At 44.8% G+C, this 24945-nt stretch overlaps 2 protein-coding genes across 7 annotated transcripts; one reads left to right on the forward strand and one right to left on the reverse strand.

Annotated features, from left to right (window-relative positions):
* Positions 1 to 10733, reverse strand: LOC107524275 (IST1 homolog). The gene is made up of 8 exons (XM_016196132.2): positions 9812 to 10733; positions 7665 to 7845; positions 7077 to 7164; positions 6517 to 6600; positions 5033 to 5143; positions 2427 to 2615; positions 958 to 1000; positions 1 to 489 (listed from the first exon to the last, which is right to left on the reverse strand). The coding sequence occupies exons 1-8, from the start codon at positions 9897 to 9899 to the stop codon at positions 299 to 301; spliced, it is 975 nt and encodes a 324-aa protein (XP_016051618.2). The 5' UTR covers positions 9900 to 10733; the 3' UTR covers positions 1 to 298.
* Positions 10734 to 13541: 2808 nt separating this feature from the next.
* Positions 13542 to 24317, forward strand: ATXN1L (ataxin 1 like). 6 transcript variants are annotated; one of them, XM_087827403.1, is made up of 3 exons: positions 13542 to 13600; positions 15433 to 15708; positions 16699 to 24317. In XM_087827403.1, exon 3 carries the CDS (start codon positions 16815 to 16817, stop codon positions 18879 to 18881), a length of 2067 nt encoding a protein of 688 aa, XP_087683529.1. In that variant the 5' UTR covers positions 13542 to 13600; positions 15433 to 15708; positions 16699 to 16814; the 3' UTR covers positions 18882 to 24317. The 6 variants fall into 6 exon arrangements, with proteins under 6 accessions (XP_087683529.1, XP_087683532.1, XP_087683531.1 ...); XM_087827406.1 differs by having other exon boundaries at positions 15433 to 15500; positions 16696 to 24317; XM_087827405.1 differs by having other exon boundaries at positions 15433 to 15500.
* Positions 24318 to 24945: the final 628 nt, after the last annotated feature.

Below are 24945 nucleotides of genomic sequence, written 5' to 3' on the forward strand. Positions count from 1 at the left end.
GTCAGGAATCTTCACCTAAGAATTACATTATTTTAAGGAAAAGAATTATACAAGTTTAGAATTTTAGAATTCTATAGAATTATAGAATTTTAAGAAACAGGAATAATTATATGATTACATGTATATGCACACAAACAGAAACATACACAAACATTATTACAGACAGAGAACCATAGAATTTAAGGGATGGAAGGAATTGTAAATGAGAAAACTTCACACCCACACATCGGTGGCCATATTAAAATTTGTGCCCAGGGATTCCAAGTCCCAGGCAAATACTCAATCCAGGACTAAGGAATTATGTGGCTTTCTTCAGCATTTCAAGTCTCCGGTCAAGGTCTTCAAAATCAACCTCCTCACAATCATAAGGGTCAATGGAAAGGCTTGCTTGAGGTTTTACATCAGGCAAATCAGGCAGCATAAAGTTATCAAAACCAATCTTGGCTCTTGATGCTGGCTTTGGAGAAGTTTGGGGGTTGAATTCCGAACCTGTTTATTTCAATAAATGTAATTAAAAGTCACAACAATATGTCCTCCAGAATGAAATCCCAGCCTCAAAGACAGTAGGCTATTATTGCTCTTGAGAGAACAGTATATAATATGGCTGGAAAACTGGACAATTCCCCCAACATGGAAATGGTGATAGTGGTTAGATTGTGTTGGCAATCTTCTTCAAGGGCAATCTGGATTTGTTTTTAAAAGGGACAATTTTTCAAAACATGTGACAGGATGATTTAGTACAGTAGTGGTTTTAAAACTTGTTCTGCGTTAAAGATCTGTTTGAGATCCATATCCACTTTGAAAACTGTTAGCTACTATAAGGGAACACACTGTACTCCCAGGAAATCACTAATAAACTTCTCTCACCAATGGAGGAATGAATAGTCTTATAACAACTGGAATATCTTCAATGAATATTAAGCAATTCCAACTACTACCAACATTCTCTGTACTTACCAGGAACCAGTACAGGAAGCAAATCATTTTTGTAGGAGTCATTCTGAAAGAAAAAAAGATCACTGGGAAGAAACTGGTTTGAGTTCCAAACACATATTTTGTTCATAGTAAACCTTCAATAAATATTTCTTAAAATTAACTTAAGTGAACTTGATCACAGTCAATCTTCCTTCCTGCCTGAGGTGAAGTGTTTTAATGCCTTCTGGACGTCAGCCTTAGGAATGACTGGATTTTGCTCCTTCTGTCACCTGTGGCCTCAAACAAGAATCGGGAAATCTTTGATCTCTGAGCCTAGAGATGCTACTTGTGAAAAATGATTCAGTTTAATAAAATCAGAGGACTCTTTCTCCAACAAATAAGTGGCAAGAAAAAAGAAGAGGTGGGAAGAAGTGTCAGAGATTAAAAGATTTAAGAGACTTATCAACTCATTACAACGAGTGGATCTTTTTGGATCCTGATTTCAATGAAATAACTAAAAAACGCATTTTTGAGACAATCAGAAATTTAATGAGAATTGAGTATTATATGATATTAAGGAATTGTTTTTCATTATGTTGAGTATTATAATGACATTGTTTTATATTATAAAACAAAGGGTATGTGTTAGAAATATATATTGAAGTACTCATGGACGAAGTTATGTAATGTCTGAGATTTGCTTTAATTTCTTCTCTCAAAAAAAAAGTTAGGAAGAAATAAATAGAAGAAGTAAGAGCAGCATAATGTTGATAACTGTCAAAAATGAGGAATGGATACACAAAAGGTCATCATATTATTCTAATTTTAAATATGTTTACATTTTCCATAAGGTAGTCTTTGTTTAATTTTTAAATCAGAGGACTTACATTCCAAAAGTAGAAGCTGAGCAATAAACAAGGTGTAATTCAGACAAATAATTTCAACATGGAAAATCAGAATTAAATTATGCCTAAAATATAGAATTTCAAAAAAAGAGCTTCATGGGGTCAGAAATGAAAGAATAAAACAATTTCTTTTTACTTTATAATGAAGGAACAAAGAGTAAAGAAAATTAATGCCCATGGCTCTTTAGTTTTTACTTATTTGACTTCTCTAGATTTGTAAATGTACACAGTTATGAGACTTTTACCCTGTTTTCAGCATCAGAGTAAACTGTTTTCACTACATACAAATTGAATATATCTAATATGAAACTTGAGTCTAAATCACTGTACATTAAAGACTTTCAAATTTATCCAGCTCATACAAATGTTCTTTGCAGTCTATCCGATGGTATTTATCAAGAGGTCGATGAAAGGCTGTATGTAGCCATATTTTCTCATGAGTTCAGCATAAAAACACATCAAATATAAGCTAAATTATTGCAAATATACTCCCTGGCCTTAAAGACTTCACAAAAATTATTTTATCATTCAAAAGGCTCATTTTGACATATATTCTTGCGGTACTTACAGTCTCCTTTCAGATTCAATTGCCTTATCCATACTGACCTGTCTTTCAGGAGGAAGGGATGAGAAACCAGGGCCTGGGGATGGCACAGGTAAGGGCCCTGATGTAGATACTGTCGATGCCAGAAGTGGGTCATCAGGTCCGGCTGCAGTTCCACCTCCACTGCCAATGGCACCTTTCTTGACATCCTCGGTAAATCCAACACTAACCAGGTCTCCCGGGGCTTCAGCCTGAAGCAAGAGGGTGAGAATAATATTGGGTTCTTAATTTATTACACATTTGTTTATTGCATATCTACTACATGCCAAACTCTCTTGGAAAATGCTGGGGAAGAAACAGTGAGCGAAAAGACATGGTGCCTGCCCCCTGAAGCTTAAGAGTCTAGTGTAAGTCAATGACAGTTAAAAGCAACCTCCAGGCTTTCTGGCCCACACAATTCTTTCTCTCTCTTTCAATGACTATGTTTTGAGTACCTATGAGGTCAGACACTGTGGTACACCAGTGATTTAGAGGGAGGCATAAATATGCATATAGATGTCTACAAGAAAGTTCAGCAAATCCTAACAGTGGTAAACTCTGGATTTATTCATTCATTTGACAAATTCCATTGACTACTTAATATAAACCAGGGACAGTGCTGGGGATGCCACAGTGAACAAAACAGACAAACATCCCTGTCCTCTTAGAGCTGATGATATTCCAGCGGGAGAGACAGATAATAAACAAGATCACTAAATGAGCTATACAGTGTGTTAGATAAAGACAGGAGTGATAGAGAAAAAATATAGAGCAGAGAAGAGGGAAGATGTTGACATTTTAGAGAAGGTGGCCAATTAGGGCCTCACACTGAGAGTGGGTGTGGACAGTCTCTTCAGTCATAGGAAAGCTGTTGTCTGTTATTCTAAGTGAAATAAAAAGCCATTGGGGGAGACTTAAAAGCAGAGGTGTGACAGGATCTGACTTAGGTGCTGACCAGATCTCTGAAGGCTACATTGAACATCAATTAATGAGGAAGAAGAGTAGAGAAGCAAGAAAACCAGTTAAGAGGCTCTTGCAGTCATCCAGGGAAGAGATTATTGCAGGTCAGACCAGGTTACTGTCCGCGGAGATGGTGAGAAGTAGCAGAATTCTGGGTATATTTAGAAGGTAGAAAAACCAGGACTTGCTGAAGATTGATTGGGGGTTAGCGATTGACAGCAAGGGAGGAGTCAAGAAAGATATCAAGGTTTCTGCCCTAGCACAGAATTACCATTAACTGTAGAATGAATGGGTTCTTGAGAGGGGTAAGAGCACTCTTTTAGACATGTTAAGTTTGAGATGTCTCTGAAATATCCAACTAAAGATTTCAAGAAGGTAGGTGGATACATCAGGATGGAGTTCCTATCAGCCTAGAGGCCTTGGCTAGTGATATATGTGTAGAAGTCCTCAGCATAGAAATGGTATTGAAAACCATGACATTGGATAAAATCACCTAGAGAGTAGAGAAGAAAGAGAAGAGATCCAAGGCTGAGCCCTTGGGCACATCTCTGGTAGCATTTCATGTGGCTTTAACTTCTTCACAGTCCCTTTTGGTATTATCTAAATTTTTACGTTGTGTCATTTTTCAACAAACCATATAATTTTTTGAAAGAGAAAAAATGGGGAAAAGAGTCCCTATCAGGAAACCATCAGGAGCAAAGCATCAGAAAAGACAAGTGTGCCCTTTACCTACAACCCAGCATGGTACATGCTGCCCATCAACTGGAAGGCAGCACAGTGGGAACACAGAGGATGGAACAGACGTCCCTGGTGGCCTCATGCCTGCACTAAAAACAAGTTTGACACCTGAGTACAAGGCCATCTTTTATAAAGAAGTTACCAGGGACAACTTTATCAGTTGCTAAAATAAGTCGCTCCCCATATGAGATGATTTGAGAGGCATTAGGGAGAAATCCCTAAAACAGTCTATGACCAGCTTTTGGAAGCTTAATTCACCTTCCATGATAATAATGATGATGATAAAAAGCAAAATGTGATTACATTTGTAATGGACCACGCAATGCATTTAAATCCTTATATGTATTAGCTCATTTAATCATATCAACAAACTTATGAGATTTGTTAATAACCACTAACTATTATTGTCCCCCTTCTTACAATCCAGAGAACTGAGTCTTTGAGAAGGTAAGTCACTTGCCTGAGGTTTCATGATTAATAAATGGTGGAGCTAGGATCTGAATATGGGTCATTTCACTACTGAACTCATACTCTTAACCAAGACTAAATGATAGTGCCCTGTGCCTTTGGATCTTGTAGCCTTTATTCCAGATCTTTAATAAACACCTCTTTATTAAAATGCAACATATCCCAGGGACAAAATTGAGGTCTTAAAAACTAAAAATGTTTTGCACACTTCTAGGTATAAAACATTAGGTACCTTCATCTTTGTTTTCCATTCTATTGTTAAAAACTTAGAAGGGTCATCTAACAGTTATCAGAAGCCATCATCTGTTGGGAAAAGTATGTGGGCAGAGAAAAGGTACAAATTTCACCTGATTTACAGTCCTGACAGAGCTACCATGAGAGCCACATTTGTAAGTAGGAAAAAATATTCAAGTGCACAAAAATCTCAGCTTTAAATCAATTCTCTGTTCTTTAAAGTACTCACCATAATGGGTGCCTTGGGTTTATATGGCACATTATAGTTCTTAGCAATTTCGATCAGATACTGTTCCACTAGAACCTGGGGTAGAGTGTTCACATTTAATTTACACGTTAGCTGCAAAATAAAGAACATAACAGAGTTGGTCACACACACCCCTACAAAAAAAGAAACAAAAAGAGTTTAAGAGGTCTTTCACCTTTGCATCATTGCTCTTCATCTTTCTAGTCACTGTTATTTAAGATGTAGGATTTTAAAAAGATATATAACTTAGCACCCTGGCCAGTGTGGCTCAGTTGGTTAAAGCGTCATCATGTGCGCCAAAGGGTCTTGGGTTTGATTCCCAGTCAGGGCACATACCCAGGTTGTGGGTTTAATCCCCAGTTGGACACATATGGGAGACAACCAATCGATATTTCTCTTTCACATCGATGTGTGTCTCTCTCTCTTTCTCTCCCTTCCTCTCTCTATAGAATCAATGAAAAACATATCCTTGGGTGAGGATTTAAAAAAAAGAAAGATATATAACTTAGCAACAACAAGGAGGGGCCCCACTTATAATATAAGAGAGCCCTTTCCTGGGGTGAAGGAATCTCAAACCAAGTAGAATAAGAGGAAAAAATAAACATAAAAATATTTTGAATCAAGAATTCTGATTTTATGACAAGTATTTGAATTATGTCAGAGGTGATAGTCAACATACACAACAACCAACACAGCAAGGCACTAACCAATCAGAACAGATGCCCTGAATGATAAGAATGTGCAATGGCCTGAAACAACTACTTTGGCCAGATTCCTATGTCCAGCTGAATGTCAGTCCTGAATTAGGTAAGATGTTCCAGTTGAAACTTCAAAGTTTCATTAACTTCGTTTGTATTACTAGGCCAGTTACATTTAGGAAAATGTAACTATGAAAATGTATGTTTTCTTAATAAAGAATCAGCTCAGATTTCTTGACTTTAGTTTTTGTTTGTTTTTTAATTGAGGTGACATTGTTTAATAACATATATAAGTTTCAGGTGTAGAATATTATCATTTGATATCTGTATATACTCTAGATTGCTGACCACCAAAAGTCTAGTTTACATCTGTCACCATATATTTGACCCCCTTTAAAATATCTGAGTTTCTGTCCTGGCTCCCATGCACTGGAAGGTTGTCAGTTTGATTCCTGGTGCACATGCCCAGGTTCCAGGCTCAATCCCCAGTGGTGGGCCTGCAGAAGGCAGCTGATCCATGTTTCGCTCTTTCATCGATGTTTCTCTCTCTCTCCCTCTCCTTTCCTCTCTAAAAATCAATAAAAATATGTTTTTTAAAAAAGATCTGAGTTCCCTAATCCAAGATCTTTATCCAAGTTCCTCTGCCTCCAATGAAAAAAGTACTTCTACACAACTTTCATTCTGCACAGAATTATATGTTAGGAGTTTGCTCAGCTTTTCCCAGACTTCTTGGTTTAGAAAAACATGTGTCTCTGGAAATGGTACTACCCGAGAGCTGACAGTTGCAGTCTCATTGGTTCGACACAGTTGACCATATTCTTGGCTGTACTTTGCACACAGCTGATTAGATACCTGCAGCAAACCATCACCAAGAAAGAAAGAAAGGCAAAAGTCATCAAGTTATGGCAGATTTGTTTTAGATAAAGAACCACCGAAAAAGCAAAAATCAGTTTCATGTTACCTCATTGGAATTATGTTCTTTTAGCATCAAATAGCAATAACAACAAAATAAGCACTTTGCTTTATTTTTAAGCATCTAATAAATGTGAAACTTAAACCCTCTAATTCTAAACACCTTATAAATCATGATACCCCTTCCTCACAAAAGAAACTCAGTTTAATTTTTTATGAAAGGTTTTCCTCCTACCATTGTCATTAAAAACATTATTTACTTTTCATTTAAAGACTAACAGAGGAAAATACTTTTTTTGGCTATCCTTTAAGGGAAGAAAAGGTTCTTCAAGTAATCCTGCAAGTCTAAACGAACAACATTATTGATAACCTCACTTACAATCATGGCATGGGCAGTTAAAACTCATCAAACTTACTATTTTCAACTCAGGCACCTCTGACTGGAGTCGAGTTGCTGCCCATATTAGTGTAGACACACATTCAGCCAAACCAGAATCCAGTTCCCTAAGGAAAGCACAAAAATTATGAAACTCAGGGCTTTGTTTCCCTCTTCTCCCTACTTCAAAGGTAGCCCATGGACAATATTCAAAATATAATGTTAAAATAAAAAGTTATAAACTGAAATTAGAATATAAACTTTCATGTACATATATGTGTGCCAAAGTATATACACACATATATATGTTTATAAACGCATAGACACATATAAATATATGTATGTAAACTGAAAGGAAATATACCAAAATCCTTATCTCCAGATTTGGTGATTATGGATTCTTTTTGTCTGTATTTTCCAACTTTTCTACTACAAGTTTATACTATATTTTTACAGTTCGGGGGGGGGACGACACCTATTTGGTTTTTAAAAATGGCTCTTTGGATTGGCACATACCCTTCAAGCAGAGGCCAAGTTCTCTGACACAGTCCCAATAAGTTAGAGCCCACCAGCTCCCTCACTAGGTGGCAGGGAGCCTAAGCAACAATGCAAGTTCAGTAGGTCTCACTTTGTGGTCTGGATCAAGCTAAACCGAGCCAGGAGCAGGTTACAATACAGCTCCAGGATCTCCATGGCCTCCACCAGGTAGTCTTCTCGTATAATGTGCTCCACTCGGATCCGAGCTCGTTCATCCTTCCCAGCAGCCAGATGGTCAGCAACCTCCTTCCTTGCTTTCTGGGCCTGCTCGGCTGCAGCACAAAGGGCACATATAGAAAAACGAATGTGTTTCAGATAAATGCTAAACTGCTGTTACACCAACATTGATATCAACAAACATTTATTGTGTGTCCAAGTTATAGTCTATGTTACAAATAGAACCCTGGAAGGTCAAGATTATCTCCTTTTAAACAGGAATCAAGCCTGGCCAGCCATGGCTCAGGGGTTGAGCATCAACCAAGGTTTGATTCCCGGTCAGGGCACATCCGGGTTTGCAGACTCGATTCCCAGTAGGAGGTATGCAGGAGGCAGCCCATCATTGACTCTCTCATCATTGATGTTTCTCTCTCTCTGTCTCCCTCTCCCTTTCTCTCTCTGAAATCATTGATACAGGGCTAATTTGTTTTATGCATCTCAAATCACTCAGGCACTTCATGTTTAAATTTCTTCATTTGTAAGAAGAGTATAAAATTTATCTGGATAATAATATGTATCACTGGATTATCGGGATCAAATAAAAGAACATGTGGGCATGCATTTTAAAATTCACAAGTTCTATGTACATCATCAATGTCATCCTCACTGTTCATGGTAACAAAATGGGAACCACTGGGTTTGCCCAAATTTCATTTATTTTGGGTACTTTCCCTAGGCTCCTATTATCTCAATAATGCCCAAACACCCTCTGCCAAGATTTGGCTAAGTAATGCCCAAATATCAATTTGGAATTTTGAGTAATCACTGCCTCTCTACCAATAACAGATTATAGTAATTCAATAGTAAGTAGTACTATTTACAGAGCACTCAGAAAACTGCATTTACATGCAATACTTATTTCACCTGAACCCTCCTCATAATCACAGATCATCAGTTTTTCAGTTTATTGAGGGGTTAATCACTCATGTGACCCACTGGGATGAGGAGAGAGCAAAGGCAACAGAAAATGAGTTGGACTTAACGAAAGAAGATAACACATATTACCTCTATGTGTGAGTGTAAATACTGCTTGAGCTGTCACCTGATAGAAGAAATAGCACTGGGGGCAAGGAGGGGTTAATGTCTGAAAAAGGGTAAGGAAGCCTTTAAAGAAAAATGTGCCTGGAAGCTCAAACTTAACAGCTACTGCACATGTAAAAGGGTCTGACTAGATAAATTTCTCTGCCTTGATGGAGAGAAGTCCAGTAATTGGGACATTGTTTTACATTTTAAACCTTTGGAAACATGTTTTAAAAATTACACTTTTCCCCAGAGGCATGGATGCATGGAACAGACTGACAGACCTCAGAAGGGAAGAGGGGGAGGGGAGAGATTAACCAAAGAACATACATGCATAACCCATGGACACACGCAATAGTGTGGTGGAGGCCTGGGAAGAGGTGGGAACTGGGGGAAGGGGGGTAAAGGGGGGGGACAGGGAACCTCTGTAATACTGTCAACAATAAATTTTTAAAAATTAAATTTTTTATTTTGCGATCATTGTAGAGTCACTTGAAGTTTATAAGAAGTAATACAGAGAGATCCAAGGTACACTTTACTGAGTTTTCCCCAGTGACAGCATCTTGCAAAACCAAGGTATCAATATTGATATAGTCAAGATACAGAACCGTCTTTGGAAATTTTTAAATGATTTGATCACTGTAATAGTCATTCCCACCAGTCATAAATGTTATTTTGAGTTTCAAAGTTGGTGGCGGCTCTCTCTAGGGAGCACGCCCTTGCCTTTCCCCACCACCTTCCCCCCAGGCCCGCTTTCCTAGCCTCTCTCCTAAGCTCCAAGGGTCCTTCTTTTGCCTCTGTAACTTGTTTCCTGAGCCCATTTCTTCTATACAGCTCACTTCTACCTCTGTGACTTTCTAAACAAACTTTCTCTGATAGTTTGAAACTAAATAAATAAATTCCAAAGTTGGTAAATAAGACCTTAGGAGATGTAGCAGTGGGCAGGGGGGAGTTGAGGGGATCTGAGACACAGTTGGCTGGGCTGCCTGGAGTATTACCCACCTTTCTTTCTTTCCAGGAGTTTTAGGCGATTGACAGCCAGTTGCAAGTTGACCCGAAGGCGATCGGCTTTGAAGACAGGGCTGAACATGATTTCACCACCAGGCACAGCAACTCTGAGCAAGTTTCCCAGAGAAAGAGAGAGCGATCAGCGTCATGGACTCCAGTTTTTCAACATCCACTTGATTCATTCAACAAGCCCCATGTAATGAATTCCTGACTGCTCAGTAATGGCCTGGCTAAACTTGCTTCTCTGTGGACCAATACCCCAGATATGACTCTTGCAACTCAAACAGGGGTTAGGTTTCCTCCAGTTTATTCCAACAGTCAGTGTTTTGACTGAAACTTTTGAGAGTTCTGCAGGAAGTTTCTGACAAACGTGAAAGTCTTTGGCAAGTGTCTGAGGAAGTAGACAACAGAGGGAGATTCCCCTCCCCAAAGGACAGATTAGTCACTTATGGAGAAGTTATAAGACAGCCTTCTAAATAAAATATTAATGAATTTGAAAGGGAAATCCCCATTGGAAGAGATCACATAAAATTAAAAGCATGTGAAAATGAGGACATAGAATTCAGAGAAGTAGCTAAAACACAAGCTTAAAAATTGCACACTTCTACATTTGGACATCTAGAAAAGCTGTCGAAAAAATGATCTAGTGCGAGGCCCCAACATGTTCCTAGGAAAAGCTCAATCTACTAAGTTTTTCAATAATTTCAATGTAGGCTCAAGGTTAGTTGTTTTCTGCCACTGGCTTTCAAAAACAAAGTTCCTTTCCTAAAATGACACCCTTACACGCTGAAGCATAGAAGCGGGAAGATATGACAGGACAGTATGAAAAATGCCACCCCCTCCCCTTGTCACGGCACATGTGGTTTCCCAAGTTACAAGTACTTCTCTCTGGTTTGATCCCTTAACGTCAAAAAAAAAAAAAAAAAAAAAAAAAAAGCTGGGATAGTTGTCTGAGCTTTCCCTGCCTGTAGTACAGGTTTAGAAAAACCACAGGGAGGACCCAGGTGACACGCCGAGAGCTGGTGTGAAACTCCTGTCTGCTTAGGGAAGGGAATAACAGCACGGCAGGCTTGTGCTGTTGTTTTCCTGCCAGCAGGGTAGCCCAAGCTCTCCCATCACACAAATTCAATCTATGCACATCGCAGGAATCCAGCAGGAATTCAGGGAAAGAGAAGAAGTGGAAAAAACATTGAAGTGTAACTCCTTAGTCCCCAAATACCCCAAATACCTTTAAAAATCTCCTTTCAGTTCATCAGTTCTTAAAACTCTGTTGGGGGGAATAAACCTCAGGGAAATAAAACGGAGGACTTGAAAACAGATAGCAAACAGGTTAACTCGTTAAGAGGACAAATGAGGAAACGGGGCAAAGGAATTAGCAAGTAAGTTATCCAGAGTGGCACAGCTATGTGAAATTTCATTCAACGACTGTTTATTGAGCCAGTTACAGTGTTTAAGACCCCGGGTGTACTTAATATATAAATAACTTAAAGAATTATCCAGATACCAGAGAATAATACAGATTTTTAGAGAAATAAAGTAACTTTTGGTTATTTTAGTGCCTTAAATCTAAAAACTATGTTAGTTATCACTAATATTCCTGTCAAACACACTACAGAGCTTCCTACCATCAATATGTACGACCAAAGAAATCAGGATTGCTTAGAGTAAAGATTTCTAAAACAGGATACAGCAGAGATCTGACCCACCCTTTTCGGACTGCAGCGCCAAACCAGGAAATCACCTGTGTTCCACCAATGGGAACATCCTGTTTTTTTAACCAGACACGCCTTTGCACCAAGTAATTGTGTTAATGGCTGGTAGTCAAAACACTTTTTTTTTTTTTGCTTGCATCTACCTGTGTCTGCTCTTTCAACTTTGAAAAACAGATCTCTGAGTGTATATCTTGACCTGGGAGAAATGAGCTACCCTTGAATACACCTGGATGGTTCAAGGGTGTCTATTTGTTTTAGTTTTAATGCCAGTTTAGTGAGCCAAGCAATGAACCTAGAACCCAGGATGCCAGCCAATGCTAAAATGGAATCACCGAGTGACCGCAGGACTTCCTTCTTGGCCAGAGAGATCACTATCATGGATAATATATTCATAAAGCAAAGCCCTCTCATTTAGATGGCTATGGATCAGTAGCTTCACTATGTTTTACCCACTGGTGAAAGATGCGTGTGTGTGTGTGTGTGTGTGTGTGTGTGTGTGTGTAGTTTAATAATTTTGACGATTCTTTGTGCCCATCAAGGTGAGAAAATATCAAAATTGAGATCTAAGGATTCTCTTGAAAGGATCTTAGAGGTCATATACTTTATTTGTATTTTAACTTATTTTAATATTTCTAAGGTAATATTCTCATAAAAAATATCCAAACAGTAACGTAAGTCCCTTTTGCTCCTTTTGGCCACTACCCAATTCCACTTTTTTCTCCCAAGATAAACAATGTTAACTAGTTGTTACACATCCTTTCATTCCTTTTCTGTTAGATACATAAATATATGCAACTAGAATACTATGTCTTTTAACCTTAAATACATATCGCACTGTACATGTTTGCTTATTTTTTCATTTAAAATGTTTAGAGAGCCCTTCTATCTACATTTTACTCCCACCCCTTCGTTTAGTTTAAACTTCTCACTTTGCAGAAGTGCAAACCCAAGTCTAAAATAGTCAAATGACTTTCCTAAGGCCGGATAGCGACAGAGTAAGGGACCCGAGCACAGTCAGTACTTTTAAAATCACACGGAAAGCAATTATTAGTTACTGAACAAAGTTTGCAGAAACTGAAAGCGGGGGAAAAAAACCACTCAGAATCCAATCTCTCCAACAGGGAAACTTATTTTTTCCTCAGTTTCGTTGGGTTTTGTCTGTATGCACAACTACTTTAAAAAAAAAATTTTTTTTTTACACAGATATACTGTAATCGAAGCACGAATTCAAACGCTGTCCACTTTGGGGTTAAGTCCATCACAAGTTGATGTTACTGCGAAGCTGACTCGCAGCGAGTGGGCCTGGACCGGCGACCGGACGCCTCGCCACGCAGCCAAGCCCGCGTCCCACTCAAGCTCGGCTGCTTCCCCCGCGCGACGCCCCTTCCTCTCATTTCTCAGGGGCTCCCACGTCTCCCGCGGCGGTTTCCCTTCCCCCCGAGACCCCGGCGGGCCTCTCGCCCCCCCCGCGGCGACATTTCTCTGCCCTTCAGAGCTCCCGGCGCCACCCCGGGCCTCCCGGGGCTCTCCTTCTTCTCCCGCGCCCGGGTGGCCTCGGGGTTCCCCGAGGTTCCCACGAGGAGGCTTCAGGAATCAGTCCCAGAAAGTCCTGGCAATGAGGGGCGCTGCTGGCCGCGCCCCGGGGCTCTGCTTAGAAACCCCGAGGCTTCCCTGAGCGCCCGGAGACGGAGGGGTCATTGCGGGGTCAAGGCGAGGGGGCCCGGCCCAGCCCCCTCCGCGTGACGCAGCCCCCGGGGGACCGTTTCCTTTTCCCACCGGAGCGGGCGCCGGGGGGCGGGGGGCGGGGGGCGCCGGGCGAGGGGCCCGCCCCTGGCCTCGGGGCGGCGGGGCGGGGCGCAGGGGGGGACTCCTGGGCGTCCCTCTCGAGCCCGGGAGTGGCGCCATCTCCCCGCGCCGGGGGCGGGACGAGCCTTACGCCATCTCCGGGCGCCCGCTTTGGGGGGGGGGCGCTGGGTGTGGGGCGGCTCCGGGGCCGGGGATGGCGGCGGCCGCGGCGGCGGCGGCTCCGGGACGAGCGGGAGGAGCCCGCAGAGCGCCGTGAGATGGGCCGGTGAGTGTGGCCGGGAGCGGGGGCCGCCGCGCCGGCCTCGCGGAGGCCGAGCGGGCCTGGGCTCGGCGCCCCGGAGGAAGTGGCCCCCGGAGCCTGTTGCCCGGTCGAACCGCGCGGACCCGGGGAGCGAGAGAGGCCGCGCGTCGACCCCCGCGCGCTCCCCTCCGACCCAGCCCAGAAGACGGGCTCGGGCTCCAGCGACCCCGCGGCTGTGTCCCCACTGGCCGGGGTGTCCGAGTCCTTGGGGGCGGGAAGGGGCCCCCAAACAAGGAAGCATCACCTGCGGGCCCCAGCCCCCTGCCCCTCGGTTCGAGGGGTCGACCCCCCACCCCAGCCCACCCCACCCCCTCTCTAGACGTTGAATTTCCCATTTCGGGCCCTACCCTTTCTGGAGGAAGGACTGCAGGGATCACAGGAAGCCATCGCCCCTGGTGTCTTCCCAGCGCCTCTCTTTCTGGCGGGCGCACCTCTCGCCCTCAGCGGACGCTGGTCTCTGGCAGGGCTCAGCCTCTCGGTTCCTCGGCTCTGCTGGCAGCGTTGGCAACTCTCTGGAACAGCCCCCCCCTCCTTCCCCGTGAGCTCGGTTCGGGGAGCAGCTACGTCTCCCCCTTTTGAAACCTTCACCGAGCCGCTCCGGAGGCCGAGGTTTCCGATTCCGAAATGCGTTTTGCGCTGTGGGAACCTGGTACGCAGGCTTGGCTCTTTGTTGTCATTCCCACGGACCTTTTGCCTCTTTCAGCCCTTCTCTGAGCTTCTGTGTGGCTGACCCCGCAGTGACCTAGAGGCAGGTTTTCTTCCCTGTTTTAGTTTGCAGGGAGCAAGGATCATTCTGAGGTTGAGGAGGTGACCCCAGTTTTTGTTGGGAACGAAGGAGAGAGAGCTACAGTTGCTTTTCAGTTACTGGAAAGAAGGGATCCACGACTTGCGCCCATTCTTAAGAGACAAACGTTGCCTGCAGTTTGGTTGGAGGCCTGCGGTGCTCTGTAGGACCCCGACCCGACAATGGGTAGTTTCTCAGAGTACTGGTCAGTGCCACTTTCTCTGTTTTCAGAGATGAAGGCTCCGTTCTCCAGTGCTTGATGTTCCTGGCATGGGTAGATTCAGATACTGACAGTTTCGCGCCAGTTTGTTTGCCCGTTGTTAGCTACATGAGGACCAAGGAGGTGTTTTTCATTTCCATCCTACCTGATTCAGCACTTGGTACAAAGTTGTCACTCAGAAAATTTTACGCACACACACACACACAGATTTTTTTTTTTAACCCTGAAAATCTGTTAATAAGGCTTCCCCTTGAGTAACTCCCCCTTGACCTCTTTTTCTGCCCCAGAAACATAAATAATTGTTCTTTTTTTCTCTAGTGCCACTTTTCTCATTTCAATAACCTCCACAACCGTGTTTTCATCAGCTCCGAATAAAAGCGAAATCTGTGAAGTTGATTTTTCCCATTTCCCATTGTTCACGTGGGAGCAGCGTCAAGTCTTCCACGTTTATTTGTGCATCTGCCTGAAATGGGGATTGGAAGTAAAGTTAACCTTTGGGGAATGGGTACAGGTAGAAGATGAAGAATACAACTTTAAGGAAAACAATGAGATGTGACGTGGAAATTTTACAAATTCGATACCTTCCTACAAATTAGAGCTTAAGAGGTGGCTTTTTCTCTATTTAACTGCCTGGGCACTCTGGATGAATGTGCTGTTACCTCTAGAGAAGAGCATGAGGCAGGGATTCATGGAGTTTAAGTTCTTTGTGGCTTTGGAATTACTGTTCTTGATGACCCTGTATAGGGGTCAGGCGAGACTCCTGCTTACTTTTCCCCTATGTCTGTCTTCTAGGCTCCCACACCAGCGGCGAGAACACTGCTTCTTATTACAGCTGCGCAGAAACACCACTGGAAGCTCAGGTATTACAGGAGCTTTGGATACCTTGTTAAAAAAAAAAAAATCTGGGATTCAACAGTGGAAAACAGAACAGAGTGTAATGTAGAAATCTCTTTTCAGATCCAAAGAACGGGAGCCTGATTGGAAGAAATAGGTGACAAAGTTCATATGCATTGAAGTGTTCAGACCAAAAAGATACTTTATGACAATGGACAAAAGCATGTATGAAAGGTGACAACAAGAGAAAGGGGAGAAAAGCACTTTCTTACCAATCATACAGCCCTAAGATAGTAACAAACAGGCATGTTCGGAGGAGTGGAATCAGAATTTTAGGAGGTGGTGCCTAGAGCAGACCTCCAGTGGAAAAGGAGCCATTGACAAAGAAAAAGGCGAGGGAATGGATGAAGAAAGCAAACTGAAGGTGGTCAATGAGAAGAAAAGAAGCCTTGCCAGGCTAGGGAGCGAGAAGTCTCTGTGAGATCAGAAGAGTTTTGTTGCTCTTTGGGGAGGAGGGGAAACGAATAAATTGCAGAACACTAGTACAGCCACTCTCCCCGCACAGCCCAAGTTTGAATGTAGTATTTCATGGGGCAAAGAAGAGACTAAAGTTCGTAACAGGTTTAGGGAGCAAGGTTGAAAAGAACAAGCCATAAGCAGACCTGAGGACGCACTGCCACCTGGGTCCTTGAGGTGGTGGCGATAAGAGGCAGAGAGGAGGAGAGTTCAACCAGGCATGGGGCGGGGCCTGGGTGTAGGTGAGATCATAACCCAAATTAGGCTGGGGAAAGGAAGCGAGGATGAGGTCATATGTTCAGGAAAGAAGATAGCACCGTAGTCTTTGGTGGCAAAAGGAGAAACTTGGGAAGAAAGAGCCAGCAGCAAAGATCACACGTTCAGTTCCCTCTTAGGGGGGAAGGCTGTGAACAGGCACCAAGGTCCCCACCAGAGGCACTAATCATGAAGCTGATGGTCTCTCTGGGTTTATTTATTCATTGTTGAATGCTTTTCCTTGTAGCTCTGTGGTTTTTTGACTGTTTCTTTCACACCCTAGGCCGAATGATTAAGGAGGGTAGCATTCTTATCTGCCCCTGTCTCATACCTCTTTTTTTCCCAACAGTCCTCTTTGTTACATCTTCCTGCATGGGCACAGTTCCTGCTAATTCCTTTGACTTGGTTCACCCGTAGGTTACTTTTCTTTGCCTCTGATTTGTTCCCTAGCAGATGTGGGCGCCCCAGCCAGCAGCAGAGAGGGTTCAGGGGAGCCACAGAGAAGCCCCTTCTGATGCCCCAAGGAGCAAGCCGACCCCTTCCAGGCTCCAGGAACACCACAAAGCAATATGAAACCCGTTCATGAGAGGAGTCAGGAATGCCTTCCACCAAAGAAACGAGACCTCCCCGTGACCAGCGAGGATATGGGGAGAACTACCAGCTGCTCAACTAACCACACACCCTCCAGTGATGCCTCTGAGTGGTCCCGAGGGGTTGTGGTGGCAGGGCAGAGCCAGGCAGGAGCCAGAGTCAGCCTGGGGGGTGATGGAACTGAGGCCATCACTGGTCTGACGGTGGACCAGTATGGCATGCTGTATAAGGTGGCTGTGCCACCTGCTACTTTCTCCCCAACTGGCCTCCCATCCGTGGTGAACATGAGCCCTTTGCCCCCCACATTTAATGTAGCGTCTTCACTGATTCAACATCCAGGAATCCACTATCCCTCAATCCACTATGCTCAGCTCCCATCCACCTCTCTGCAGTTTATTGGGTCTCCTTATAGCCTTCCCTATGCTGTGCCACCTAACTTCCTACCGAGTCCCCTCCTTTCTCCTTCTGCCAACCTTGCCACTTCCCACCTTCCACACTTTGTGCCATATGCCTCACTCCTGGCAGAAGGAACTACTCCTCCCCCCCAGGCTTCATCCCCAGCTCACTCATTCAACAAAACCCCCTCTGCCACCTCCCCACCTGGACAGTTGCCACATCACTCCAGTACTCAGCCACTGGACCTCGCTTCAGGCCGAATGCCCATTTATTATCAGATGTCCAGGCTACCTGCTGGGTACACCTTGCATGAAACCCCTCCAGCTGGTGCCAGCCCAGTTCTTACCCCTCAGGAGGGCCAGTCTGCTCTGGAAGCAGCCCCTGCCAATGGACAGAGACAGCGAGAGAGAAATTTAGTAAGACAGGAAAGTGAAGCCCTCGACTCCCCCAACAGCAAGGGCAACGGCCAGGGACTGGTACCAGTGGTAGAATGTGTGGTGGATGGACAATTGTTTTCAGGTTCTCAGACTGCACGGGTGGAGGTGGCAGTGCCAGCACACCGTGGGACCCCAGACACCGACCTCGAGGTCCAGCGGGTGGTTGGCGCTTTAGCTTCTCAGGACTATCGTGTGGTGGCAGCTCAGAGGAAGGATGAGCCCAGCCCTCTCAACCTATCCCATCATACCCCTGACCATCAGGGTGAGGGGCGAGGGTCAGCCAGGAACCCAGCAGAGATGGCCGAGAAAAGCCAGGCCCGGGGCCTCTACCCTCAACCCCATCAGGAACCGGTGAAACACAGACCTTTACCCAAAGCAATGGTTGTAGCCAATGGCAACCTGGTGCCCACTGGAACTGACACAGGCCTGCTGCCCATGGGCTCGGAGATCCTGGTGGCATCAAGTTTGGACGCGCAGGCCAGAGCCATCTTCCCAGACAAGGAGCCAACGCCACCCCCCATTACCTCCTCCCACTTGCCCTCCCATTTCATGAAAGGCGCCATCATCCAGCTGGCTACAGGGGAGCTGAAGCGGGTGGAGGACCTCCAGACCCAGGATTTTGTGCGCAGTGCCGAAGTGAGCGGGGGGCTGAAGATTGACTCTAGCACAGTCGTGGACATTCAGGAGAGCCAGTGGCCTGGATTTGTCATGCTGCATTTCGTGGTTGGTGAGCAGCAGAGCAAAGTGAGCATCGAAGTGCCCCCCGAGCACCCCTTTTTTGTATATGGTCAGGGTTGGTCCTCTTGCAGCCCTGGGCGGACTGCACAGCTCTTCTCTCTGCCCTGCCATCGGCTACAGGTGGGAGATGTCTGCATCTCTATCAGTTTACAGAGCTTGAACAGTAACTCAGTTTCTCAGGCCAGCTGTGCTCCCCCAGGCCAGCTGGGTACCCCCAGAGAAAGGCCTGAGAGGACAGTCTTGGGACCCAGAGAGCAATGTGACAGTGAGGGGAAGAGCCAGCCGTCAGGCGAGGGCTCCCGAATGGTAGAGCCCCTGCAGCCAGAGCCTGGTGCTCAGGCCTGCTGGCCAGCTCCGAGCTTCCAAAGATACAGCATGCAAGGGGAGGAGGCACGGGCTGCAATGCTCCGTCCCTCTTTCATTCCACAGGAGGTAAAACTGTCTATCGAAGGCCGTTCCAATGCGGGAAAATGAACCTCTCTCCCAGACCAGACTGGGCCTTTACCCCAGAGCTGGGCCTCACCGTGAGCAGGCAGAGGATTTGCACATGTCGAGCAGGGAATGGCTCTCTTGGCAGTGAGATTGGGGGCGGGGGTGGGGAAGGGAGAGGAGGCAGCCTCCCAAGGCAGGGTCTGTTGCTCATTACCCTGTGGCATCCTTTTAGGACAACCCAGAGGATGCTGTGATGGGGAGCAGTAGGCCTGGGCCAAGGAAGTAAGGGGGTGCGTGCAGGATAAGAAACATTCCAAATATCAGGGCCTCCCTGTTCTTTCCTCCCCATCCCTAGCTCCTGTAAGAGGAAAGTCAGGCTTTGGGAGCAGGTGGCAGGAGGGAGCAAAGAAAGAGCCAAAAATGATGATCCACAGCTTATAGTAGCAGTTCAACTGTCTAAAGTTTCTTTTTTTTCCTTTTTTGTGGTGGGAGAGTAGGAGGCCCCATGGCTGGAATAAGAGGATTCCCACCCAGAACTCTTCTTTTGAGAGCTGTGCACTTTAAAGGGTAATTTTGTTACACAGATGTCTGTGGCTGGTTTGTGGGGGAGGAGCACTCATCTACAAGACTGGTTGGTCCTACTTCAGCCCTTTTCCCCATTTCTCCTTCCGTTCCTCCCATAAGCTTCTAGCACCAGGAGAGAGAGAAGCCCCTCCAGGGTTCAGAGTGAAGTGCTGCTTTGGCGGGGACCCAGTCAGGGGACTATGGGGGAAAGACCTTATGGCCAGGCTGACCGGGCTCTAGGCAAGGCTTCTGGAAAGGTAGCTGACCTAACAAAGCTCCTCCTACCCAGCATGCCAGACCTGCTATGAAATTGTACTGAATCTCTAGTTGGTAATGGTGACTTTTGAAAGAACCAGTGGACCCTTCTCCCTAGGCCTTGCACCCCTCCTCTGTGTGTGTTGTGCCTAAGTGCCTGTGTGGCTCCCACCCTTCTGCTGCCCTAACCTCTGCATGGTTTCTTGACCTGGGCCTAATTTGTAGCTGCACTGCCTTTTCCCTTCTGCAAAATTGGTTTTGTCCACTCTGACCAAGACCTCTAGTTTTTGGTGTGTAGAGGTCTGTCTGGTTTCCCCTTCAGTTATATTCTCTGTTTTTAAAAACTCAGAAAGAATCATGTCCCCTCTGCCGCTGAACAGCTTGGTGGAGAAACAAGGGAACTGTGCCCTGGGTCAGGACAAATACACCTGGCTGGGCAGTGCCCATCCTGGCGTTTTTACACAGCTCCTCCCATCTTAATTCCACTTCCTTTCCTAGCTGTCCCCTTTCTCAGCCAGCTCTAAGGTTCTGGGGTAGTCTTGATAACATTTTAGTACCTGAGGTCGCCTAGGTTTCATTTTGTGGAGTATTCCTCTACAAAGAGTATTTTCGATCTTAGTTGCATTTGCCCCTCTGTGTCTTAAGCCCACATTTTTTGTTTTACAACTTTTAGCAGCAGCTCAGACTGTGGGATTCTACTGAGTATTGAGAATTGGGCTCCCCCACCAGCTTTCAGGTGGGTGGGTGGGTTTTTTGTTTGTTTTTCAGGGGTCTTTAGACTCCTGAAGCAACTCAGGGTATTGTCCACCTAGCTCTCTGGTGAGGCTTCTCCCAGGGTATGATCCTGGCATTTCCTTTAGAAATGTACTTGGACTGGCCAAGGCAGGAGTCTCAAGCCTCTGAGGTCTGATCTCTGCTCTGTCAAAGACTTTAGGTAAGTCTTGTGACCTCTCACTCTTTCACTTCCTCCCCAGCTGCCAAATGGGGATAAATAATCTTACCTACCTCCTGGGGGGAGGGGGAGTTCTGAGAATGGAGTCATTCTTAGTGCTCAGGTGCTAAAGGTTGTTCTCCTGGGGGAACAAAGTGGCTGAAACTGGCTTGTTTGTTACAAGCCCTACACTCCACTATTTTATTCCTTGAGAGCAGTTACCTGGTCATTCAGCTTTTGGAGGCTCATCCAAAGGAAGCTGCTGGCCTGCCCGCAAGTACTTAAGTCTCTGGTTCACATCAGAACCAAACGCCAATCCTGTCCAGTGAACACTCAACCTTGTACTCATTTGGAATCATGCCATTTCCCTTCTCTGTTCCCCCATTCTCTCTGAATGCTGCTTTCTTTGGTTTCTTTCCTACCGTGGGGGCCTGTGGGGCTGAGTCTTGAATCTTCTCAGATGATGGCCCTTGGAGAAGGTCTTCTCTCTGGCTGTTCCATGAGCAACTCATTCCTAGCGATTAGTGTTTGCACGGGTTTCTCAGAAACATCCTCATAGGAAGTCTCATCAACTGAATATAGTGACGTGCATACAGTAGACACTCAAGAAATATCCACCAGGGACACCAACTGAGCTTCCTCCTTATTGGAGCAAATCTATGTCTTACCAGATGCACACCAAGCAGTTTTAAGTCAAATAACCCTCCACTACCCAGCCTGGTAACTTCCACTGAATCCTGGAAAGAGAAAATCTTGTACACCTTGGCAAGTTGGGCCCGGACCTTTCTGCTGCTGTTCCTCTTCTGTCTCTTGCTGGGAAAGCAATACCAGCAGCTCCCCTGACACTGTGCCATTAATATGTAATGTATTAATACTTGATTTTCCTGAGATGCAGAGGTGTCTTTTGTGAAGTGTAGTCTCCCAGAAAATGCAGCTCTGTGCTCTAAATTTGGTGAGAGCTGTGGCATTCCCTTGGCCTTTTCCCTCCAGTTCAGCCTTTCTTCCAGGCATGAGGAGTAAGAGTAACCTATGGTGTGTCCATTCTTCCTTATAGGAATTTCATAAGTTGCAAGACACCTAAGAGTGGTTTTGAGAGGGTGAACATTTTAGTGGAAAGCTGTCAGCTTTTGGGGGAATGGGCAATTGAAGGAGGCCAGAGCCATTTCCAGAGCTTAGGGATAGGAAGGAGGACTGCTAACTTTGGCACTAAATAGAAATAACTATTCCACTTTGAAAGTAGGAGAACCAGGTAAAGGATATATAATACATCCAAGTCTTGGGTCGTCATTCCTATCAAGGTTAGTATACATGGGGGTGGGAAGGGGGTGGTGTGGGGAAGCAGAGCCTGGGAGTTCAGAGCTGAGCACTTATTACCCTTGGGGAGGGGCCCCCGCAGATCTGGATTGACCCTTCTACACTCTTGGTCCCAGTTGGTCATAACGCCAAGGGCTTTGGTCTGTGCTGCTTTGCCACTGCTGCTGTCTGCTCACTGTCCTGCCTGCTGCCCTTTATAGCTCCCCATCCTTCCATGTCTCTGGCCGTATACGTGAAATCAAGGCACCCTTTTTATTCTCACCTGTGCAAGTGTTACTTTATAGCAAAGTCAAGGTGACTAGGAATAGTACGACTTGCTGCTGGTGGGCTGGTGAATCCAAAGGGATGTGGCTTTAGTGCTTATCGGGAGCCCTGTGGCTCTAAATGTCTGAGTGTCTTGAGGGAGAAACAAGCAGGTCCTCCTAGTGGATGTTTTCTGTGTATTAACGTCTTTCCTTTGTGGTATCTTGTATCCTGTTTTTAAAAATAAATGATGGGGAACCAGGTTAGGGCCTGTGCCAGTATTCCAGGGGGTTCATCTGGCTCTAGTTATGTGGATTCTGTCTGAGGTTGAGAAAGGGTTTGAAGTTTGAAATAGCCACTCAGTGGGGGTTAGTTTTATTTTTACCAGTGGGCATCATAGGAGATGCACAGGTTGGTGGTATGATTTAAACTTAGAACAGGCAGGCATATTGAGATGTTGAGTGATCACACTGGAGATAAAGGGTGGACATGGGTTAACTGGGAAAGGGCCTGGTCCGTTGGAGTAAAGATAACCTGATTAATTGGCCATGGGAAATTAAGTCAGTCTTAAAAGCAAAGTGAATAGGGCAGAGGCCAGGTTTTAGGGAGACTTCTTGTCCTCATAGGGCTGTTTACTAAACCACACTGAAGCTACAATATTTTCCAGATGGGAAAAAGTGTACACTACAGTTGAAGAGCTGAACTGTGCTAAGTTGGATGTTGACCAGGAACCTATTAGCCCTTTGCTGGGAAGCCTTCACCCTCCAAGCTTCCCTGGAGTAGGGAAGGCCTTCCACATTATGCAATAATAAAATAAGCATCTGGGTCTTTGCAGCTGTCAGTTGTTCTTTCAACTCTAGGATCATTCTTTGGACCAGAAGCCTGGTCTGGGCCTAGGATGGCACTGGCCCTCAAGATGCTAGTGTTGACTGCACTCTCTCCTTACCTGCAGACTATGCACAGTGCCTGGGGCGGAAGGCGGAGAGGTGGTGTGGTTTGTCCTGCTGACCCTCCCCAGCAGGAACAGTAGTAATAAATGCACTTTTCACACTAAGGTTTCTTTATTAGTTCTGTTAAGCCTAGATTCTCCTTCAGTAGATTGCAAACTCAAAAGTCTGTGTGGTCCCAAAGCCATTCTAACTGCAAATGCCCAGCAGTGAAGGTGGCCTCAAACTGGGTTCCTGTCTACAGTGTGTGTGGCAGCAGCCCATGTGCCTTTACCTATTGTCAAACTTGCATTTATTTCTGTCTTTATGACTGTCACAGGGACTGAGGTTCATCAGAGAGAGAGAGATTGCGTGAGCTGATAACACAGTGGTTTTACACCCACTCCCTTGGACGGGGAGTTTGCACGTAGTTGTGAGTGGTTAGTGCATTGCTGGTATTGCTGAAGGCAGAGTACACCCCTCATTTGCTTGATACTCGCATTGGAGAGAGTCTTGTGTTGGGGGAGAAACTGACTGTTCTCGAGGCAAACTTGAAGTATTAAAAATAAAACTGTCCCCTACAACCTTCCTAGTCACATACAGGATCCCTGTAGCCAAAACAGTATATGTTCCAGCTGCAGAGAGCAAACTGCTCTCAGCTTGCACAGCACCTTAGGGGAGGGAAGATTATGTGGATATGGAATGGGGGTAGAGAAAGGAGGATGGGAATGTCACCCAATTGGCTTTAGGGTCCCAAGGAATAGAGAAGGTCGGCACTGGGGAGGTCTGGATGGATCTGATTGGTGTAGGAGTTCCCTGTAGATAAATTACTGACCCCCAACTACCATCCCCAGTATGTAATGGCTGAATTAATATGTAATCAACTGCATTGTATCTAAAGCCTTAGAACTAGTCAGGTGCTCCCCCCACCCATACCATTTCTTACCCTCTAATCCTACCTGATCTTTAACAAAGCATTAATAATTCTAAGGATAATCTCTATTTTGTTGTGCTTTTTTGTAACTGTTTTAAATAAATCAATTTGTACTGTATATTTGTACTTTTGTGAGATCCTTTTTGCTGTTTTACCATTTTAAGTCTCTGTACTTGGCTACACACAGATTGTATTTTTATTGTTAATGCTCTTCTTATGGATACCTGCATTTAACTTGTGGACTATGTAAACACAATATATATCAATATCTATATATCTATATATCTATCTATATAAACTACTAGCTTTTCCTTTTGGTGTTTGCGCCTTTTTCCTATCCCAGCATTAGATGATGGCCATTGGGTGGGGGGTTGAAGCCTTTCGTGGGAGAGCTTGTAATAGAGGGCAGTGGTGCCCATGATTGTGTGGTGGACGCCAGGCAGATTATGTGAGCTAGTCCTGAAGCATGGTCTGTACATTTTGTTGCTGTGTATTTCAGAGACCCAGAAGTCTACTTGTAGACTTAGATACTAGCACAGTCAATCAAAAGGACCTGTAGACGTCTTCACTGGTGGCCTTGTCTCCATTTTTCTTTCCTCAGGAATACTGCCAGAAATTGCTGGAATAAGTCAGTTGCAATGATACCTACTGCTTATAACTCAGAAAGCTTGCCACTGATAGAGGTGAAACACTCAGATACAAGATAGTGACTCAGACACACTTATTGAGCATTTACTATGTGCCACAAACTACCCTAAGTGCATTATATATTAACAATCATTTGTTGCTAGTACTATTATTTCCATTTTATGGGTGGGGAAACCAAGACGGAAGTCAAATAATTCGCCCAAAGTTACACAGCTCTTAAATAGCAATGAAGAATTTTAAATCCAGGCATCTAACTCCTGAGTCTGTTAACTTACAGTTCTGAAAACTAAA

The sequence above is a fragment of the Miniopterus natalensis genome, chromosome 18, assembly GCF_054644295.1.
Source record: "Miniopterus natalensis isolate mMinNat1 chromosome 18, mMinNat1.hap1, whole genome shotgun sequence".
NCBI classification, from domain to species: domain Eukaryota; kingdom Metazoa; phylum Chordata; class Mammalia; order Chiroptera; family Miniopteridae; genus Miniopterus; species Miniopterus natalensis.